Here is a 17,706-nt window from a genome sequence, read left to right as displayed (position 1 = left end):
GCTTGGGATTCTCTCTCTCTCTCTCTCTCTCTCTCTCTCTCTCTCTCTCTCCCGCCACTTTTGCCTCTCCCCCTAACCTCTCTCCCTAAATTTAAAAAAAAACACTCTTATCTATAAAGAGCTAAATGATGGTTACAGAAGGGCAGGGGAGGGGGCAGGTGAGATAGGAATGCACTCATCGTGATGAAATAAAGTAAAATAAAATGACTTTTAAATTTTATGGAGGCAAATATTTCAGCCTCCATGTCATAGCTGATGACTCTCCTTAGATCTTCTCTCTGTGAGTTCCTGTCACCAGGGGCCTCTTATGCATCACTACCTCTTAATCCCACAAGACTCTCGTAAGCAAGATGCTATTACCTGTGTTTCTGCATATGAGGGATCTTAAGCCTCAGAGCATTCAAGAGTCTTACCAAGGAAAATCGTGGTAAATGTGGAGCAGGACGTAGCTGCACCTCTGCACACTCTTGCCTCTTCCTTACTCCAAGAAAACCAACTGGTCTACCCACTGCAGGGGCCTTAGGGAGCCACCAACAGGAAAGCAACTCACCACACAGGAGCCAACTCTGGTGGGTCAGTGGCTGTGGTGGCAGCCCCTCATTGTCTTCATGCTCTGGTAACTGAGGGAGCCATGATTCCTGGTTCTGCCCACCCAGACCCTTTATCCAAAGAGCATCCACTTTCTCTAATACAGTTTAGGTGCCAAGCCTTGACCGATGGCCATTGGGAGCGCCCCAAGAATTCTGAGGCTACTTGGCTCTTCCCATTCACTCACTCTCGTTGGGAGCCTTTGATGACAGGAGTCTGTGGGGAGAGTGGGTGAGAGCCTCTGAGGCCAAGTCAGGACAACCCGCAAGAGAAAAACTTGAACACTGCCTCAAAAGTGCATACAGCTGGAAACCCCCCCCCCCCGGCGCGAGAGCATGCCAGCAATGGCGAGGGAACGGCAAGGGGGACATCGTGCCACAGACACCCCTCAGTGCCGTTGGCTGAGGATTGAGCTTGGCCTGATCTGCTTCAGCCCAGCCTTCAGGAAAAGAAGGGGAGAAGGAGATGTCATGATCTCTGAGGTTCTGTGAATGTCCAGGTCATTGCAGGGACTGACCAGAGGGACAGGCTTGTCCTACTCTGGGGGGAGGGGTACTGCCCTGAGTACCCAAGCCTTGGAGCCACTGCTTCCATCACTAATGGCCCATTGTGGCCGCCCTCCCCGTCCTTGTGGCAGCTCCCATGCCAGCCAGAGAGCAGGTTGAAATGAGGTGTCCATCCAGCAGTATGTGCTCTTGGACCCCAGCGAAAAGAGAACCAACACTCCTAGGTCCGGGGGACAAGACCATGATGGAGGCCCCAGATGGACACAAGGATATGGTCTGGACAAGGAGATTCAGGAGAAGCTGGGGCTTCCTTTCTTGAACAAAAAGCCAGACTGACAATGAGAGTGCGTTTGCTCCTGGCCGTCCCTCCTGCTTCAGGAGCCAGTGCCGGCAGCAGCCCCTCTCCCACCACGGAGGACCAGCCAGACTTCCACAGAGGCCCCCGACCACTACCCCATAGCCTCGGCATCTGGGCAGACTCCTGTCCTGACTCCTCACTCACTGAGAAGACTGACGCTGTGGATCCTTTGTCCCGTGCACTGAAAGTGCTCTGTCCTGTGGCATGCGGACCCCGTGGCCAGCCCCTTCCCTCAGGAACGGGAGGAACATGTGGGCCTGCTCCGGACTTTGTTAACTCCCCACTGCATCTTGTGGGCCGTAGGGGTGAAGTGGGGAGCGTGCCAGCAGCCGCTGGACTCTCGCTCTTTCTTTGACGGTAGCATGAGTTTGTGTTCCCACCCATTTTGTTTGTTTGTTTGTTTGTTTGTTTGTAAGCTCTTGCCTTCTTTCTGGTTTTTACTCTTTTTTTGCTCATCATAGGGTATTTGAGGAGGGAAATTCAGTTTCTCGTTCCTTTCTATTCCCTTTGGTGGCTTCTCACAACTGTTGGTTTATCAGCGGCAGCAGCCATTTGCTCTTGTGTTGCTTCTGGTCTAACAAGTGACGCAAGAAGGGCTTTCCTGTCATGTTTCTCATGCATAAGGACCTTCCTTCTGGGGGAAAGTGCTCAGGAGTAAGTTCCCTGATGGCAGAGGCCATCAAGGCAAATCTCAGACACAAAGCCTCTCCCTGTGCACATTAGGAATTTTTTCAACTACTTGCATTCTGGCCATCTGGTCTACCACAGTGTCCGATCCTGGGGGAATGCGACCCTAGAGTGTGATTAGCCCACCAAGGCCTGGAAGGACCTCAAGGCCCCATCTAGCCACTCTTAGCTCACTGGCTGTTTTCAGAAGCACTTGCATGGACATGCCATGACTAACAGGGGAGCTGAGTGACAGGGTGCCCTCCCCTCCCCTCCCAGGGGTTCAGCCTTCAGCTGCACTGGAGTCTTGCTCGTAAGCAGCCGAGCCAGGAGACACCTTCTCAGTCTCCATTCTGGAAGGGGTAGGGCCCCTGGAGGCTGAAGCTATGGGCAGAGCCTGGAAGACTGAGCAGATAGCCCCATTCTGGAAACCTCATTACACCGATCCAGACACCATGCCCGGCACTCACTGGGGCACCCACCTGTGACACCCATGTCCTTTCCCTGACATGTGCTTGTGGTGGAGAGAGGGGCAAGGGCAGGCTCCTGGAACTGGGCTGTGGGATGCTGCAGAAGGAGCCCAGCCTGGGCATGACCACAGCCAGCAGCATGGTTTGCAGGCTCAGGACCCACCACAGCTGCCCCGACCCAAACTCCACATGGATTGCCAGGAAAAACCAGGGATGACAGGTCAGAGATCTTTCTAGAAGGCTCAAAGAGCTCTGCTGAGGTCAGCTCCTACCCTGCCCAGGGGCCCGATAGGACACACTGGTCTACGAGAGCTGAACTGGGTCCTCTGCAGGCCAGACGATGCCTGCAGCCTGGCTGGCTCTCTACTGTGGGGGAGGGCCAGCAGGGCATGAAGGGCACCTTCCCTGCCCCAGCCAGGAACGGAAGGCCCTAGAAAGCCAGAGCAGGTGCTTCCTCAAGGGCCAGAAGCAGACCTTGCCCTTTGGTCCCTAAAAGGAGACAGGAGGCCCCAGAGCCAAGACCACAGCACAAAGAGCCTCCATAAAGGGGCTGGGGCTGCAGGAAGCCCGGTCTGCAAGCCAGAAGCCACCCCCACGGGCCGTGGAGGGCAGGCACTGGAGGCTGGGCATGGCAGTGGGGAGAAGGCACAGGCCATGCCCCACTCCTCAGTCTGCCCTGGCCCCCGGGTCCCCAGGACTGGCCAGTTCTCACTCAGGCTACAGAGTCCCTGTTCCTACTCCACTCTCCCCACCTCACCCCTGCCTCTCCTCCCCCGCCTGCTTCCTCCACAGACACCTCCGGGCCACTGAGCCTATCCGCCTTCACACAGGGCATCCCCACAGCACCCCCCAGGCTCACCCTCATTGCCCCAGACCCGGACACTGTCCACATGCTGCGGTCCAGCTGTTTCTGGAGAGGTCCTGAGCCCCAGCATCACAGCAGGGTCTCCCCGGCACCTCCCACCTGAGGCCAACATCACCACCTGCACCATTGCTGTGCCTACACCTCCAGCATTGCCCCCATTTCCCAAAGACCAGGCCAGTGACCTGGAGCCCCAGCCTTTGTCCTGCTTCTTGGGAGCCCCACCTCAGACACGCCTGCCATCCCTGCCCTCTGCCTCCCACAGCCCCACGGCCTTCCTACTCCTGGTGGCCCCAGCCCAGCCCACATCCATCCTCCATGCCATACTAGACAGAACTTTCCAGAGAAAGACCCTCAGCTTCTTCAAAGGGCACATAGGCCATCTTGAGTCCGTCTACAACCAAGCCACCTGCCACTCTTCTCCAGGCCCACAGCCCAGCCTGGATCAGGGCTCTGGTTGTCCCTGTGCCTGGAGTGATGCACCCAAACCCACAGGCGCACAGACACATGTGCTTCTAGCATGGCCTTCCCTCACCTGCTCGGCCACAAGCCTCGGGGTCTCCTCGTCCCTCCCAGTCCTTGGTTGTCTCCCTTCTGTCTCCCCCCGCCCTGTCACACACACCCGCGACACTCACAGCCGGCCCATGGGAGCCTGTGGGTCCCGGCACTCGGCCCCAGGTCTGATGGGTGGGAACACAGACATCTCTCCCCGGGGGCATGAAGGGCTTGGTGTGGCCCTGGCCTCCTGGGAGTCCTGGTCCACAGAAGACATGAGTGGGCAGAGTTAACGACGTAGATGCTGCTGCCTCTACCTGTGTGAGCCGAGGAGGGGCAGTCTCACAGACTGAGACTCTGGCCCCATGGGGCCCACCTCTCTGGTCAGCCATGAGCCTGGGTGGGGCCCACGGGCCACCACTGGGGATGTTCTCAGACAACACAGCTCAAATGCAGGTGGCTCATGGACCCAGCCTTGGATCTGCTCTTATTTCTGAAAGAAAGAGGGAAAATGCGCAGGGGAGGCCTTCAACATTTTGATCATTGTGTGCTCGTGACTCAGGAATGATGGCGGATGGAGGTCCGGGTCTCCTGTGTGCCCTGTGGCCCACCACCAAGCTCCCCCTCGCCTGCCTTACAGCCCGTGGGGTTTTGGCTAAGCCAGGAACCATAGTGCTAACCAGGGCCACCGTGACCGACAGCTCTACAGAAACCCAGTGCCAGAGCACTCCCAGGGCGGCCAGCTGCTCATTCTCTGGGGCTCACTGCAGGGCCAGGGGCGGGAGTCGCTGGGCAACCCAACGAAGCCGGGGGAGGGGAGGGAGTGGTGTTGAGCTGGTCACAGAAGGCCAGGGGATTTCCCAAGTGGTCATGACAGAGAGACGCGTTCCAGCCAGAGGGACGGACTGGGTCGCCAAGGCCCCAGGGGAGGCATGGTGTATGCAGCGGACTGGGTGCTGGGGCGCAGCTTGGCCAGTGGTTCAGGGAGGGAGGGCAACACTGGGCCCCAGGCAGTGAAGGTCATGGGAAGGCAGAGCAGCGAGAACGTGACCTCGGGACCAAAGGGAGTCGGGTGTCGGGAAGGACATCCAAAGCCCGGGCCAGGAGACTGAGGTCAGGAAGGAACATGCCAGGGCCCAGGGTGGATCATCTCTTCAAGCAGAAAACAGACTTTCTAGTTCCTGGGGCTCCCTGGGGACCCTGGCTGTGGGGGGTTCTGCACTCCCCAGCACAGGGACAGCTCACTGTGCCTATGATTACTTCCAGTTTTGGGGCCAGGGCACCCTGGTCACCGTCTCCTCAGGTGAGTCCCCCTTGCACCTGCTCTGGGGGCCTCAGGCCAGGTCCCTGGGCCGGTCACAGCTCCACCATGGGCTGAGTGCCTGAGGCCTGCTGGGCCCCAGCCCCATTATGGACTAGCCTTTAGAGCTGACAGGGCCCCTGGTGGTAAGCAAGCTGAGAGCCGGCAGAGAGAAGAGAAGCCCCGGGGACAGGTGTTGGCTGGAAGGAGAAGTTGTGGCAGAGCAGGGTTGGGGCCGGGCCTGGATATTTGTGTGCTAGGGGCTGGCCCGGCACACTAGTGTCGCTATGAGCTCGACATGTGGGGACGGGGCATCCCGGTCACCATCTCCTCGAGTAGTTGCACCCCTGCCTGCCTCCCTCGTGCCCTGGGGTTGGGCGGCTGGGGGCAGGGAAGCCAGCTGTGTCCGCTGCATCCTTGGGGAATGAGTCCCAGCCCGTGCAAGGGGCCAGGGAAGATTTTTGTCTGGGGAGAAGCAGGGACTGTATCCCTGTGCAATGCTTTTGGTATCTGGGGCCAAGGTACCCAGGTCACCGTCTCCCAAGGTAAGATGACTTTCTGTCTGCTCCCTCTGTCTCGGGGCTGAGGAAGAAATATCCGGAGGCTCCTTGGTCTGTGTGGGGCCTTCTGGGGAGGCCAGAGGGCTGCTTCTGAGGCTATGGGGTTCCCACCTTGCCGATGGCCTTTCTGCAGGGAGCGGGGCCTCCGGCCTGTGGAAGGCAGGTTGGCAGAGGGAGGGGGCTCCGTGTCCAGGGCTGGAGGGGGCTCACACCTGAGGATTCAGGAAGCCAGGCAGTGGTCAGGGGGTGAGGTTTTTGTACACCCCTTAGCGGGGCCCGTGTCAATGTGACTACTTTGACTACTGGGGCCAAGGAACCGTGGTGACGGTGTCCTCAGGTGAGTCCTCCCGGCTTTCCTCTCCTCTCTCTGTCGGGAGGTTTTGGCTGCATTTGGGGAGAAAACGGAGGGTGCCAGGGTCTCGGATCTAGGGCTGGCTTGGTGGCCAGGCTCTCCGGGGACCTCAGCCACCCTCAGCTTCAGGGGCCACCTGGTCCTCTCAGCCCCACTGGCTGTGATCTGAGGTGGACCGAGGCCTTAGCCAGGCCCCACTTCTTGTCTGGGGCCCCACCAACATTGTCACAATGTGACAACTGGTTCAACTACTGGGGCCCCGGGACCCTGGTCACCGTGTCTTCAGGTGGGTCCTCACCCTTCCCACTCTGGCTGCACTTGGGGAGATCTAGGGTTTGGGGCATTTTGGAGGCCAGGAAATGGAGGCAGAGACAGGGTCCCCCAGACACGGGGCTGGAGATCACCTTTCCACAGTTGGGGACAAGGCGGCTCCTTTGAGTGGCCTGGCCACGTAACTGAAGCCTCCTGGGGGGCCCCCGTGACTGTGGTATAATCAACATAATTGGGGTCTGTGGCCCTGATGCACTTGCCGTCCGGGGCAGTGGCCCTTGGGGCTGATTGGACTTCTGAGTTCCTGTTCGGGGCTGCGGTTTGTAGTCGGGCGGCCCAGGCAGGCGGTGGTCTGGCTTCTGAGGGGCCAGGCCAGAACATGGGGTCTCAGGGGCAGTGGGGTGTGGGGACCAGGGCCAGTGAGGGGGTCCAGGACCCTCCAGATAACAGTGACTTGGAGGGTCGGCCTCCGTGCAGCCTGGAAGTGCACGCCTCCAGAGGGGGCGATGCCAGGTGAGGCCCCCAGGGTTTTGATGGGTGCAAATGGAGACTCTACCACTGTGATTACTACGGTATCGATCTCTGGGGCCATGGAACCACAGTCACAGTGTCCTCAGGTAAGAGCGGCCCTGCTGGGGCCTTTATTTTCTACTCTTGTCTGTGGGGTTTTTTGGGCATCGACGGCTGGTCCTCAGGACTGTCCCCCAGGGACAGGCTGGCCGGAGGGGACGAGAGCTGGGTGCCTTAGGGATTTCAGAGCCTCCTGATTTTCTGATGCTTTTCTAAAACTGGAATAGTGCCAGCATGTCCGGGGCAGTAACTGAGCCCCTGAAGAGGGGCTGGAGGCTGGACAGGCCATGTGTGGGTGAGTTGCCAGGACCCCCATGGCCACAGGACAGTGTGGCTGTGGCAGGAGAGGTCTCGCTATCTGGATCCTGGTGTCGGCTCACGAGTGTGTGTGGGCAGCTGTGTTTGGAGCGCCACAAGAATGCCGCACAGAGAGCGCGCCGTGAAAGACTTTTTTCGGAATGAGGAGTGGTGTTCTGTGCTTACAATTCTTGGTCAACTGCAAGGACTAGGCGCCTAGGAAGGGCAGGCCTGGGGCCACCGAGCTCGGCTCAGTGCGGGCAGCTTCTGGGAGAAGACAGCTTGCTCCCTGTGAGAGGCGCGATAACTATCAAAGGACAGGGTATGTCTGAAGTGGCTCCTGAGAAAAATAATTAAGACCACTGAGACTTTAAAATGTGAGAGATTTTCGAGCATGCCAAACTTTTTAATCCTATCAGTCAATTAGCAAGCATGAATCGTGTCTTTCTGGAGTAGATACAGGACATAGCAACACGGTGTTGTGGCCCCCCTACCCAGAGCTGAGTTCTGACAGTAATGAATTAGTTTACTTTTTATTTAATTCAGCTATTCTGGAAGTGGTGTTGTGGAGTTGGCCAGGGGGCGGCGTGTGGGGCCGGACACCTGCACCAGGTGGCCGGAAACAGGTCACAGGGACGGTCTATTTCGGGAAACAAGTAAACAGACTTGGCAAATTTATAGCTTATGGTTATGAAGAAATGGTTTTCGGGAGGTTTTGCTCAGCCCTGCGAGTCTGAAAAACAACACCTGCATAATTTGCATTTCTAAAATAAGACCGAGATGCTGGCAGAAGCTGGAACAGTTCCTTTTTTAACGATTTGAATTTAATTCTTCAGTCTTCGCTTGCCAACATCTCATTTATACTCATTTTGAAACTAAGACATGTAAGAAATGAGAAGTCTGGGGGACAGTTTATCGATGCATTCATGTTAACTTTTTAAATTAGTTATTTCCTCAAACGGTCATTAATCTCAAACATTTTCTAACACCCCGAAGCATTGTTTTCATAATTACTGTGTTCTAAATATTTTAAGTTGGTTGATTTTCTCTTCGTGATTAAGAAGCATTTAGATATCCTGATAAAGTGGCCTTCATTCATGTCAGCACTTTCAAGACTGCTTTTCGAGCACTCTTGTTGGGACATGTTTTAGGCGAAGCGTGTGTGCTGATTGTCCTGAGTGATTTCAGTGAAGAGTGTTGGTTGTTGGAGTAAGAGGAAGCCCAGTCAGGTCTCGAATCAGAAAGGAATTCGGGCCGGCTCCTGAGCTGAAGGAGCCCCAGTGGAGGGTCCACCTGCCCCCCCCCCAGGGCTGCCGTGGCTTCTGCCAACTGGCTATTCATCAAAGAGCCAATTTTAATGGATTTGGAGGAATTCTTCAATACCAAAGACCCCACGGGACTGTCTGGTGACCAGGGAGCCAAAATGGTAAGAGAGAGGCAGTCCCGGCTGCCAAATTTGCTGCTCCGGAAAGTTTGTGTGTGGTGTTTTGGCTTCTGCTTGAGGAGGAGTCATTTTTTAAGATCGCTCAGGGAAACAATGAGATTTATTTGTATGAATCCTGAGTGGCCATTGTCTTGGCTTCTTAACTATGGATTCTATGGCTCAGATGCTCTAACATAAACAAAGTGCCTTTCATGCCATCTTTGAGTCATAAACGCAGCTTCGGATTTGAGGTCATTGTTGTGCATTTGAAAGTAGCCTTCGCCTTGTGAAGAGCTTCAGGACAAAGAGCAGCATTATATGCGCAAATTCAGATGAGATGCATTTTTGGTCATGTTTAATGATGATTTTTATTTGGAGGAAATTTAGTTAAAGTTGGGGGCCTACTTTAGACTCAGAAGGGAGGAGACCAGCTAAGGGCATGTACCCAGGACAGTGAAGGCCCCATGGGGAGAGTCCCCAGCACAGTTTTCTGAAGCAAAGTCTCTGTCTATTCTAAGGCAAAGACGGGTTTTCACTCTGATGACGGCAAACACTCCTCAGTCCTTATAAAATGTCTTGGTGAATTTAAACTTGCCGGGAAGTATTTTACCCAGGAAACTGAGGTGGTAGTGACTGATAATGCTTGGGGGCCAAGAGCTGGCTGAGACTGGACAGGGCCATGGAAAAATAGGGGATTCCACTGAAGAAATCCCCAAGGACACACAAGGGTGGGAAAGGTAGGGATGGGCACCAGAAGGCACTGACCCTGAGCTAGGCTCAGCTGTACAGGATTCCTGGATAAGATGGCTTTGGCGAAGGCACGCCGGTCTGGTGGCCTGAAATTTTCTGGCCAGTCCCAGGACTGGGCTTTTGGGACTACACTGTACAGGACTACACTGGGCTGCCCAAAGCAGTCCTCAGCTAAGCTGGACTAAACCAGATTGAGCTGGCATTTCTGAGATGAGCTTGGGCTGAGCTGAACCGGGCTGAGCTAGGCTGAACTTAGCTGCACTGAGCTGGCCTGAACTGGGCTGTGCTGGGCTGAACTGGGCTGAACTGGGCTGGGCTGAACCGGGCTGAGCTGGGCTGAGCTGGGCTGGGCTGGGCTGGGCTGAGCTTAACTGGGCTGAACTGGCCTGGGCTGAGCTGAACCAGGCTGAGCTGGGCTGAGCTGGGCTAAATTGGGCTGAACTGAGCTGAGCTGGGCTGAGCTGGGCTGAGCTGGGCTGAGCTGAGCTGGGCTAGGTTGAACTAAACCGGGCTGGGCTGGGCTGGGCTGGGCTGAGCTGAGCTGAGCTGGGCTGGGCTAGGTTGAGCTAAACCGGGCTGGGATGGGCTGGGCTGAGCTGAGCCGGGCTGGGCTGGGCTGGGCTGAACTGAGCTGAGCTGGGCTGGGCTAGGTTGAGCTAAACCGGGCTGAGCTGAGCTGGGCTGGGCTGGGCTAGGTTGAGCTAAACCGGGCTGGGCTGGGCTGAGCTGAGCCGGGCTGGGCTGAGCTGAGCCGGGCTGGGCTGGGCTGGGCTGGGCTGAGCTGAGCTGGGCTGGGCTAGGTTGAGCTAAACCGGGCTGAGCTGAGCCGGGCTGGGCTGAGCTGAGCTGAGCTGAGCTGGGCTGGGCTGGGTTAGGTTGAGCTAAACCGGGCTGAGCTGAGCTGAGCTTAACACTGGGCTGAGCTGGGCTGAACTGGGCTGGGCTGAGCTGGGGCTGAGCTGGGCTGAGCTAAACTGGGCTGAGATGGGCTGAGCTGAGCTGAGCTGAGCTGGGCTAGGTTGAGCTAAACCGGGCTGTGCCGGGCTGGGCTGGGCTGAGCTGAGCCGGGCTGGGCTAGGTTGAACTAAACCGAGCTGGGCTGGGCTGAGCTGAGCTTAGCACTGGGCTGAGCTGTGCTGAACTGGGCTGGGCTGAGCTGAGCTGAGCTGGGCTGAGCTAGGCTGAGCTGAGCTGGGCTAGGTTGAGCTAAACCAGGCTGGGCTGGGCTGAGCTGAACTGGGCTGAGCTGAGCTGAACTGGGCTAAGCTGGGCTAAACTAATCTGGGCTGAGCTGGGCTGAGTTTAGCTGGGCTGAGCTGGGTTGAGCTGGGCTGAACTGGGCTGAGCTAAACCGGGCTGGGCTAGGCTGAGCTTAGCTGGCTTGCCCTGAGCTGAGCTGAGCTGAGCTGGGTTGCACTGGGCTGAGCTGAGCCAGGCTGAACTGGGCTGAGCTGGGCTGGGCTGGGCTGAGCTGAACTGGGCTAAGCTGGGCTGAGCTGGGCTAAGCTGAGCTGAGCTGAGCTGAGCTGGGCTGAGCTGAGCTGGGCTAGGTTGAGCTAAACCAGGCTGGGCTGGGCTGGGCTGAGCTTAGCACTGGGCTGAGCTGGGCTGAATTGGGCTGGGCTGACCTGGGTTGGGCTGAGCTAAACTGAGCTGAGCTGGATTGCACTGGGCTGAGCTGAGCCAGGCTGAACTGGGCTGAGCTGGGCTGGGCTGAACTGGGCTGAACTGGGCTGAACTGAGCTGAACTGGGCTGAACTGGGCTGAACTGAGCTGACCTGGGCTGAACTGAGCTGAGGTGGGCTGAGCTGAGCTGAGCTGGGCTGGACTAGGTTGAGCTAAACCGGGCTGAGCTGGGCTGAGCTTAGCTGGGTTGCACTGGGCTGAGCTGGGCTGAGCTGAGCTGGGGCTGAGCTGGGGCTGAGCTGGGCTGAGCTGGGGCTGAGCTGGGGCTGAGCTGGGCTAAACTGAGCTGGGCTGAGCTGGGCTGAGTTTAGCTGGGCTGAGCTGGGCTGAGCTGAGCTGGGGCTGAGCTGGGCTGAGCTGGGGCTGAGCTGGGGCTGACCTGGGCTAAACTGAGCTGGGCTGAGTTTAGCTGGGCTGAGCTGAGCTGAGCTGAGCTGGGCTGGGCTGTTCTGGGCTGAGCTGGACTGAACTGGGCTGAACTGGGCTAAGCTAAACCGGGCTGGGCTGGGCTGGGCTAGGCTGAGCTTAGCTGGCTTGCTCTGGGCTGAGCTGGTTTGGGCTGAGCTGGACTGTTCTGGTCTGGGCTGAACTGGGCTGCGCTGGGCTGAGCTGAGCTGAGCTGGGCTGAGCTGAACTGGGCTGGACTGGGATGAGCAGGGCTAGGCTGGGATGGGCTAGGATAGGTTGAGCTAAACCGGGCAGGGCTGGGCCAGGCTGAGTTTAGCTAGGTTGCACTGGGCTGAACTGTTCTGGGCTGAACTGGACTGAGCTGAGCCAGGCTGAACTGGGCTGAGCTGGGCTGAGCTGGGCTGGGCTGAGCTGAGATGAGTTGGGTTGAGCTGGGTTGAGCTGGGTTGAGCTAAGCTGGAGTAGGCCAGGCTGGGCCGGGCTGAGCTGGGCTGAGCTGAGCTGGGCTGAGCTGGGTTGGGCTGATGTGTGCTAGGGTTAGTACACCAAACCAATTAATCAGGGTCACTGAGCTGGCCCAGCAGAAATGGACTCTCTGAGTGGCTTGGCTTAGAGGAGTCTGATGTCCAGGCTTGTGCTAGAATAACCCATGTTGGGCCATTTAGTTCTAATTGGGGAGACCTGGCCTTGCTGGACTGTCCTAATACTGGGCTGACCTCAATGACCTGGTTGTGCAAAGGACGGGCCAAGAGGAATCTGCATAATTCCCACTCCTCGTGTTCACAGTCTCTGCTGACCCTAGACACACAGGCCTGGGCTGGTGGTCTGTCTGGGGGCTTGGGGGGTCCTCTCTCCATGCTGTCAGCCTGCCACATGGACGGTTCACGGGGCTCGTGGCTCAGTGTGCCTACGTGGCTCTGGGGTCTCAGAGGGAAGGCACCGCCAGTCAGGGCCGAGCTGTCCTGAGCTGAGAGCCAGGCACCAGAGTGCACTTGAGTGCAAGGGTGGCAGGTGCTGGGAGGAGGTCACATCCGCCCCTCCCAGCGTGAAGCACCCCCAACTTCCCACAAGCCCAGAGCTGGACTTCTGCAGCAGGGCGGGGGCCGCCTTGCCTCCCCTTCCCAGCAGGACCTGGGCCTCGACACAGCTGCCCACTGCGCCGTCGGTCCAGGCTGGGGAGGCCGCGAGGGCAGCCCTTGTGGTAGCGAAATGAGGGAGCCATGTGGTTGGCGTTGGCCCGCCTGGCAGAGCGTGGGAAGGAGACGCCTTCTCACCCCTGTCTCTTGTCCCTCTCTGGTCCTCAGAGACCTCATCCCGTCCAAATCTCTTCCCCCTCATCACCTGTGAGAGCTCCCTGTCCGATGAGCCCCTGGTGGCCATGGGCTGCCTGGCCCGGGACTTCCTGCCCAGCTCCGTCACCTTCTCCTGGAACTACAAGAACAACAGTGTGGTCAACAACCAGGACATCCAGACCTTCCCTCCAGTCCTGAGAGAGGGCAAGTACGTGGCTACCTCTCAGGTGCTCCTGCCCTCCGTGGACGTCCTCCAGGGTTCAGATGACTTCCTCACATGCAATGTGAAACACCCCAAGGGCAACAGTGAGGTGAACGTGCCCATCCCAGGTGAGAGTCGGGCTCTCCTACCCATGGCCGGGGATGGGGGCAGAGAGGGGGGTCAGGTGGGCTGACGTCTTGTCCCCTTCACCGCAGTGCCTGTAGAGCTGTCCCCCAACGTGACTGTCTTCATCCCACCCCGTGACGCCTTCTCTGACAACAACCAGCGCACGTCCCAGCTCCTCTGTCAGGCAACAGGCTTCAGCCCCAAGAAGATCTCTGTGTCCTGGCTTCGTGACGGAAAGCCCATCAAGTCGGGCTTCAACACAGGCAACGTGGAGGCTGAGAACCAAGGGCCCGGGCCCGGGACCTTCAGGGTGCTCAGCACGCTGACCATCACCGAGAATGCCTGGCTCAGCCAGAGCGTGTTCACTTGCAATGTGGAGCACAATGGGCTGACCTTCAAGAAGAACGTGTCCTCCGCATGCATCCTCAGTGAGTGGTCCTGGCCCCTGGTGCAGCCCCTCGGGGCAGGGACTCCTCCTCACATTCATAGGTGTCCACTCAGGGCAGCCGCTTCCTGAGCCTTGGCTTCCTGGAGCGGCCAAGGGCAGGGAGGGGGCCACTTGTCAGGTGGGGGGGCCCAGCATCCCCTCCAAGGGGTCCTTGGGGCTCAGCAAGGCTCGGCGTGGCCAGCTTCTGTTCTCTTGGGAAAACCTCCCCCCTTTGCCCGGTTGCCCATCCAGCCAGTCACTGACACAAACTCTCTCCCGATCCAGACACGCAGGCCAGCATCAGAATCTTCGCCATTGCCCCCACCTTCGCCAGCATCTTCCAAACCAAGTCAGCCAAGCTGTCCTGCAGGGTCGTAGACCTGACCACCCGCGACAGCCTGAACATCTCCTGGACCCGCCAGAATGGCGACTTTCTGCCAACCACCACCATCTTCCAGAGCAACCTCAACAACACCTTCAGTGCCACGGGGGAGGCCACCGTCTGTGCAGAGGACTGGGAGTCAGGGGAGGACTTCACCTGCACGGTGACTCACACAGATCTGCCCTCGCCACTGAAGAAGACCATCTCTAAACCCAAGGGTAGGAGTCCGCTTCTCTTCTGCCCCCGGACTCTCCCACAGCCTCTCCCCCCAGCCCCCCACCTGAGCTAACAGCCGCCTTTCCTCCCACAGACGTCAACAAGCAACCGCCCTCCGTCTACGTCCTGCCACCCAGCCGGGAGCAGCTGAGCCTGCGGGAGTCAGCCACAGTCACTTGCCTGGTGAAGGGCTTCTCACCCGCAGATGTGTTCGTGCAATGGCTGCAGAAAGGCCAACCCATGTCCTCTGAGAGTTACGTGACCAGTGACCCGAAGCCCGAGCCCCAGGACCCCCACCTCTACTTTGTCCACAGCACCCTGACTGTGAGTGAGGAGGAGTGGAGCTCGGGGGAGACCTACACCTGTGTTGTGGGCCACGAGGCCCTGCCCCACATGGTGACGGAGAGGAGCGTGGACAAGTCCACCGGTAAACCCACCCTGTACAACGTGTCCCTGGTCTTGTCTGACACGGCCACCACCTGCTACTGACCTGTGGGCCGCCCCACTCCGGGTGGATCCCAGAGTCCCTGGGGAACCCGTCGCTGTGTGTGCATGTGTGCAAACTAACCGTGTCAATGGGGTGAGATGTGGCGTTTTATCAAATTAGAAATAAAAACATCCATTCAAAAGATGCTCGTCCTGAGTGAGCGATGCTCTCGCCTACCGGGGCCACAGCTGTGCTGTCCTCACCCCCAGACCAACCCCCACCACCGCCCCTGCCCCCACCCAGCCTCTGAAAGTCTCTGTGCTCCTCTCGCTGCTCTCGTGGCCACCCAGGTGTGTGGCACACACGTACACACACACGGACACATGCACACATGTGCAGGCTTATATGTGCATGCACGTGGGTACCTGCACACACACAGACACAGACACATGGACACACCCGCATGCACACAGGCACGCATGTGCGTGCACATGGGTACTTACACACGCACAGGCACAGACACATGGACTCACACACATACACACACCTGCACACATGCACACACACAGACACATGGACACACACACATGCACACACATGCAAGCTTATACGTGCATGCACACGGGTACTTACACGTGCACAGGCACGGACACATGGACACACAGACACATGGACACACACGCATGCACACAGGCACACACGTGCATGCACATGGGTACTTACACACACACAGGCACGGACACATGGACACACACACATGCACACACATGCACACACATGCACACACAGACACAGACACATGGACACACACACATGCACACATGCACACACAGAGACACATGGACACACACACACATGCACACAGGCACACACGTGCATGCACATGGGTACTTACACAGGCACAGGCACAGAAACATGGACACACAGACACACACATGCACACCCATGCAGGCATGTAAACACACACACAGGAAACACACATGTACATGGACACAGGCACTCATGCACTGTACATGGGTGCAAATACACATGCAGACACACCCATGGACATAGACGTGGAGGAACTTGCATACACACACAGAGATGCACAGGGATATGGACATGCACACACATACATACAAGCACACACCCATACATGTGGACACACGCAGACACATGCACACATAGGTACACACACATACACACAGTCACAGATACGCTGATGTGTGCACACGAGGTCACTCGGTGCCTCAGGCAGGCACTTCCGCCCTCTCCAGCCACGTCACTTTCCGCAGGCCTTCATGCCCATGCTCTGCTCATCCTTCTGTCTCAGCTCGGAGGTGTGTCCATGGGCTGGCCCAGCCTGGGCACTGACCATAGCCACCGTTGGCAGGCCCGGGGCCAAAGGAAGCCCCTGCCATGCCCAGGCACCCACGGGTGAATGGACAAGGCAGGCAGTGCCTGGACACCGGCCCCAGAGGTGGGGAGGCCCCTCCCTAGAGGGAGGCTGTAGAAAGCGTGATCTGAGTGGGGAGCCCCTGCAAACACCCAGCCCTGGAAAGGGTGGGAAGTGAGGCCCCAGGAGCAGGAGTGAGGGAGAACAGAGCCCAGTGGGCAGAAAAGGGGAGGGGCCTGAGTAGGATCTCCTCTCCTGAATGGGCAAAGGCAACACAGCCCCCTTCCGGCCCCGTCCCAGGCCCTCTCTGGCACCAAGCCCTTGGGCGCCTGAGTTCACCTGTGCAGGGGCTGCAGACCCCACTGAGTGTCCTCAGCCTGACCACCCCAGTGTTAGCCTCCCTGGAGCCTCAGGGCTCTGTCTGACCCTTTGGCCCCAGAGTTCCGGGAGGGCAGACAAGCCAGCCAGGGCCCCACAAATGCTATTCACTCCCAGAAGGAGAGACAGTGAGTAGGAACCTCACTAGGAAGTGAAGAGGTCCCCTTGGGCCCAGACATCTGCCAGCTCCTCACTGCCAGCCCTCGCTGGCCTCGGCGGCCAGGGCCACACCTGTCCCAAACCACAGGTGGCAGGGGGCCCTGCTCTCTGCCTCTCAGCCGCAGGTGGCTCCGGCTGTGTCACCACACCCCACAGGAGAGTTCAGGACACTGTGAGCCACTCTTCTGGGGTCACTGCCTCCGGCCCCAGCCCAGGCCGCACCCCCACGTCTATGTTTCTCTGTCGCACTCTCTGCCATCCCAGGGCTCCTGGACAAGGTGCTCAGGGCTACCCTGCTCTGCTTTGGCCACATTCTGCCTCCACCTGGCCCCCTGCTTTGGGCTGTCAAGGCCCAGCTAACGCTTGGCTGAGACCCTTCCCGACTGAGCCCAGGAGCCCTCAGCCCCACAAGGTGGGTGCAAGGGAGACTGCAAGGCCAGGAGGCCACGGACACCCTCTCCTGCCCCACCTGTCCCTCCCGGGTGCAGCACAGCCGAGGGCCGAGGGTGGTTCTGGGGCTGGGCTGTGCTGGTGCCGGGCCTGACCCCTCTGTGCTGTGTCCCCTGCAGAGGGGGAGGTGAGCGCCGAGGAGGAGGGCTTCGAGAATCTGAACACCATGGCCTCCACCTTCATCGTTCTCTTCCTCCTCAGCGTCTTCTACAGCACCACAGTCACCCTGTTCAAGGTAGTGGCGGCCTGGAGAGGGGGGGCACAGATGGCCTCAGGCTGAGCCTGACCCACTGTCCTCGGGCAGCAGGGAAACAGCTCATGTGTCTGTCGTCTGCAGGTGAAATGACCCCCCCCCCGCTAAGAACTTCAGAGACCCAGAAGATGGGACCCAGGGGGGCACTGCCTTGGGGCCCGGGGTTCCCAGCCTGCAGAGCCTGTCGACTTGCACTTAAATCCTTCCCACGTCACCCCTCCCGCTTGCCGCCCAAAGACGCAGGCTTCTCAAGACCAGGCCAAGTGCCGTGGACGCAGCACTGCTCTGCAGTGTGCACACATGTCGCCTTGAAATAAACGTTTATATTTTATCCTGTGAAACTGCTTCTCGTGAAGGTTCTTTATCCCGAACTGCACCCATGTGTGCTGTGTGTGCATCCAGGGGTGGCCATCCCTCGTTGCGAAGCGTGTGTGGGAAAGGGGGGGGGGGTCTGTCTG

The 17,706-nt window shown here is 58.4% G+C and overlaps 1 protein-coding gene across 1 annotated transcript in view; it reads left to right on the top strand.

Moving 5' to 3' along the window:
* Positions 1 to 17,589, top strand: part of LOC116738111 — a 34,089-nt gene extending 16,500 nt beyond the window's left edge. The window contains exons 8-14 of the mRNA XM_036064288.1: positions 5,008 to 5,248; positions 12,866 to 13,183; positions 13,271 to 13,609; positions 13,894 to 14,208; positions 14,301 to 14,633; positions 17,115 to 17,230; positions 17,333 to 17,589. Coding sequence (XP_035920181.1) covers positions 5,008 to 5,248; positions 12,866 to 13,183; positions 13,271 to 13,609; positions 13,894 to 14,208; positions 14,301 to 14,633; positions 17,115 to 17,230; positions 17,333 to 17,341 — 1,671 coding nt within the window. The 3' untranslated portion in view covers positions 17,342 to 17,589. The remainder of the gene's footprint in view (positions 1 to 5,007; positions 5,249 to 12,865; positions 13,184 to 13,270; positions 13,610 to 13,893; positions 14,209 to 14,300; positions 14,634 to 17,114; positions 17,231 to 17,332) is intronic.
* Positions 17,590 to 17,706: the final 117 nt, after the last annotated feature.

This window comes from Lynx canadensis, chromosome B3, assembly GCF_007474595.2.
Source record: "Lynx canadensis isolate LIC74 chromosome B3, mLynCan4.pri.v2, whole genome shotgun sequence".
NCBI classification, from domain to species: Eukaryota; Metazoa; Chordata; class Mammalia; order Carnivora; family Felidae; genus Lynx; species Lynx canadensis.
This window is presented reverse-complemented; position numbering and strand designations above follow the sequence as displayed.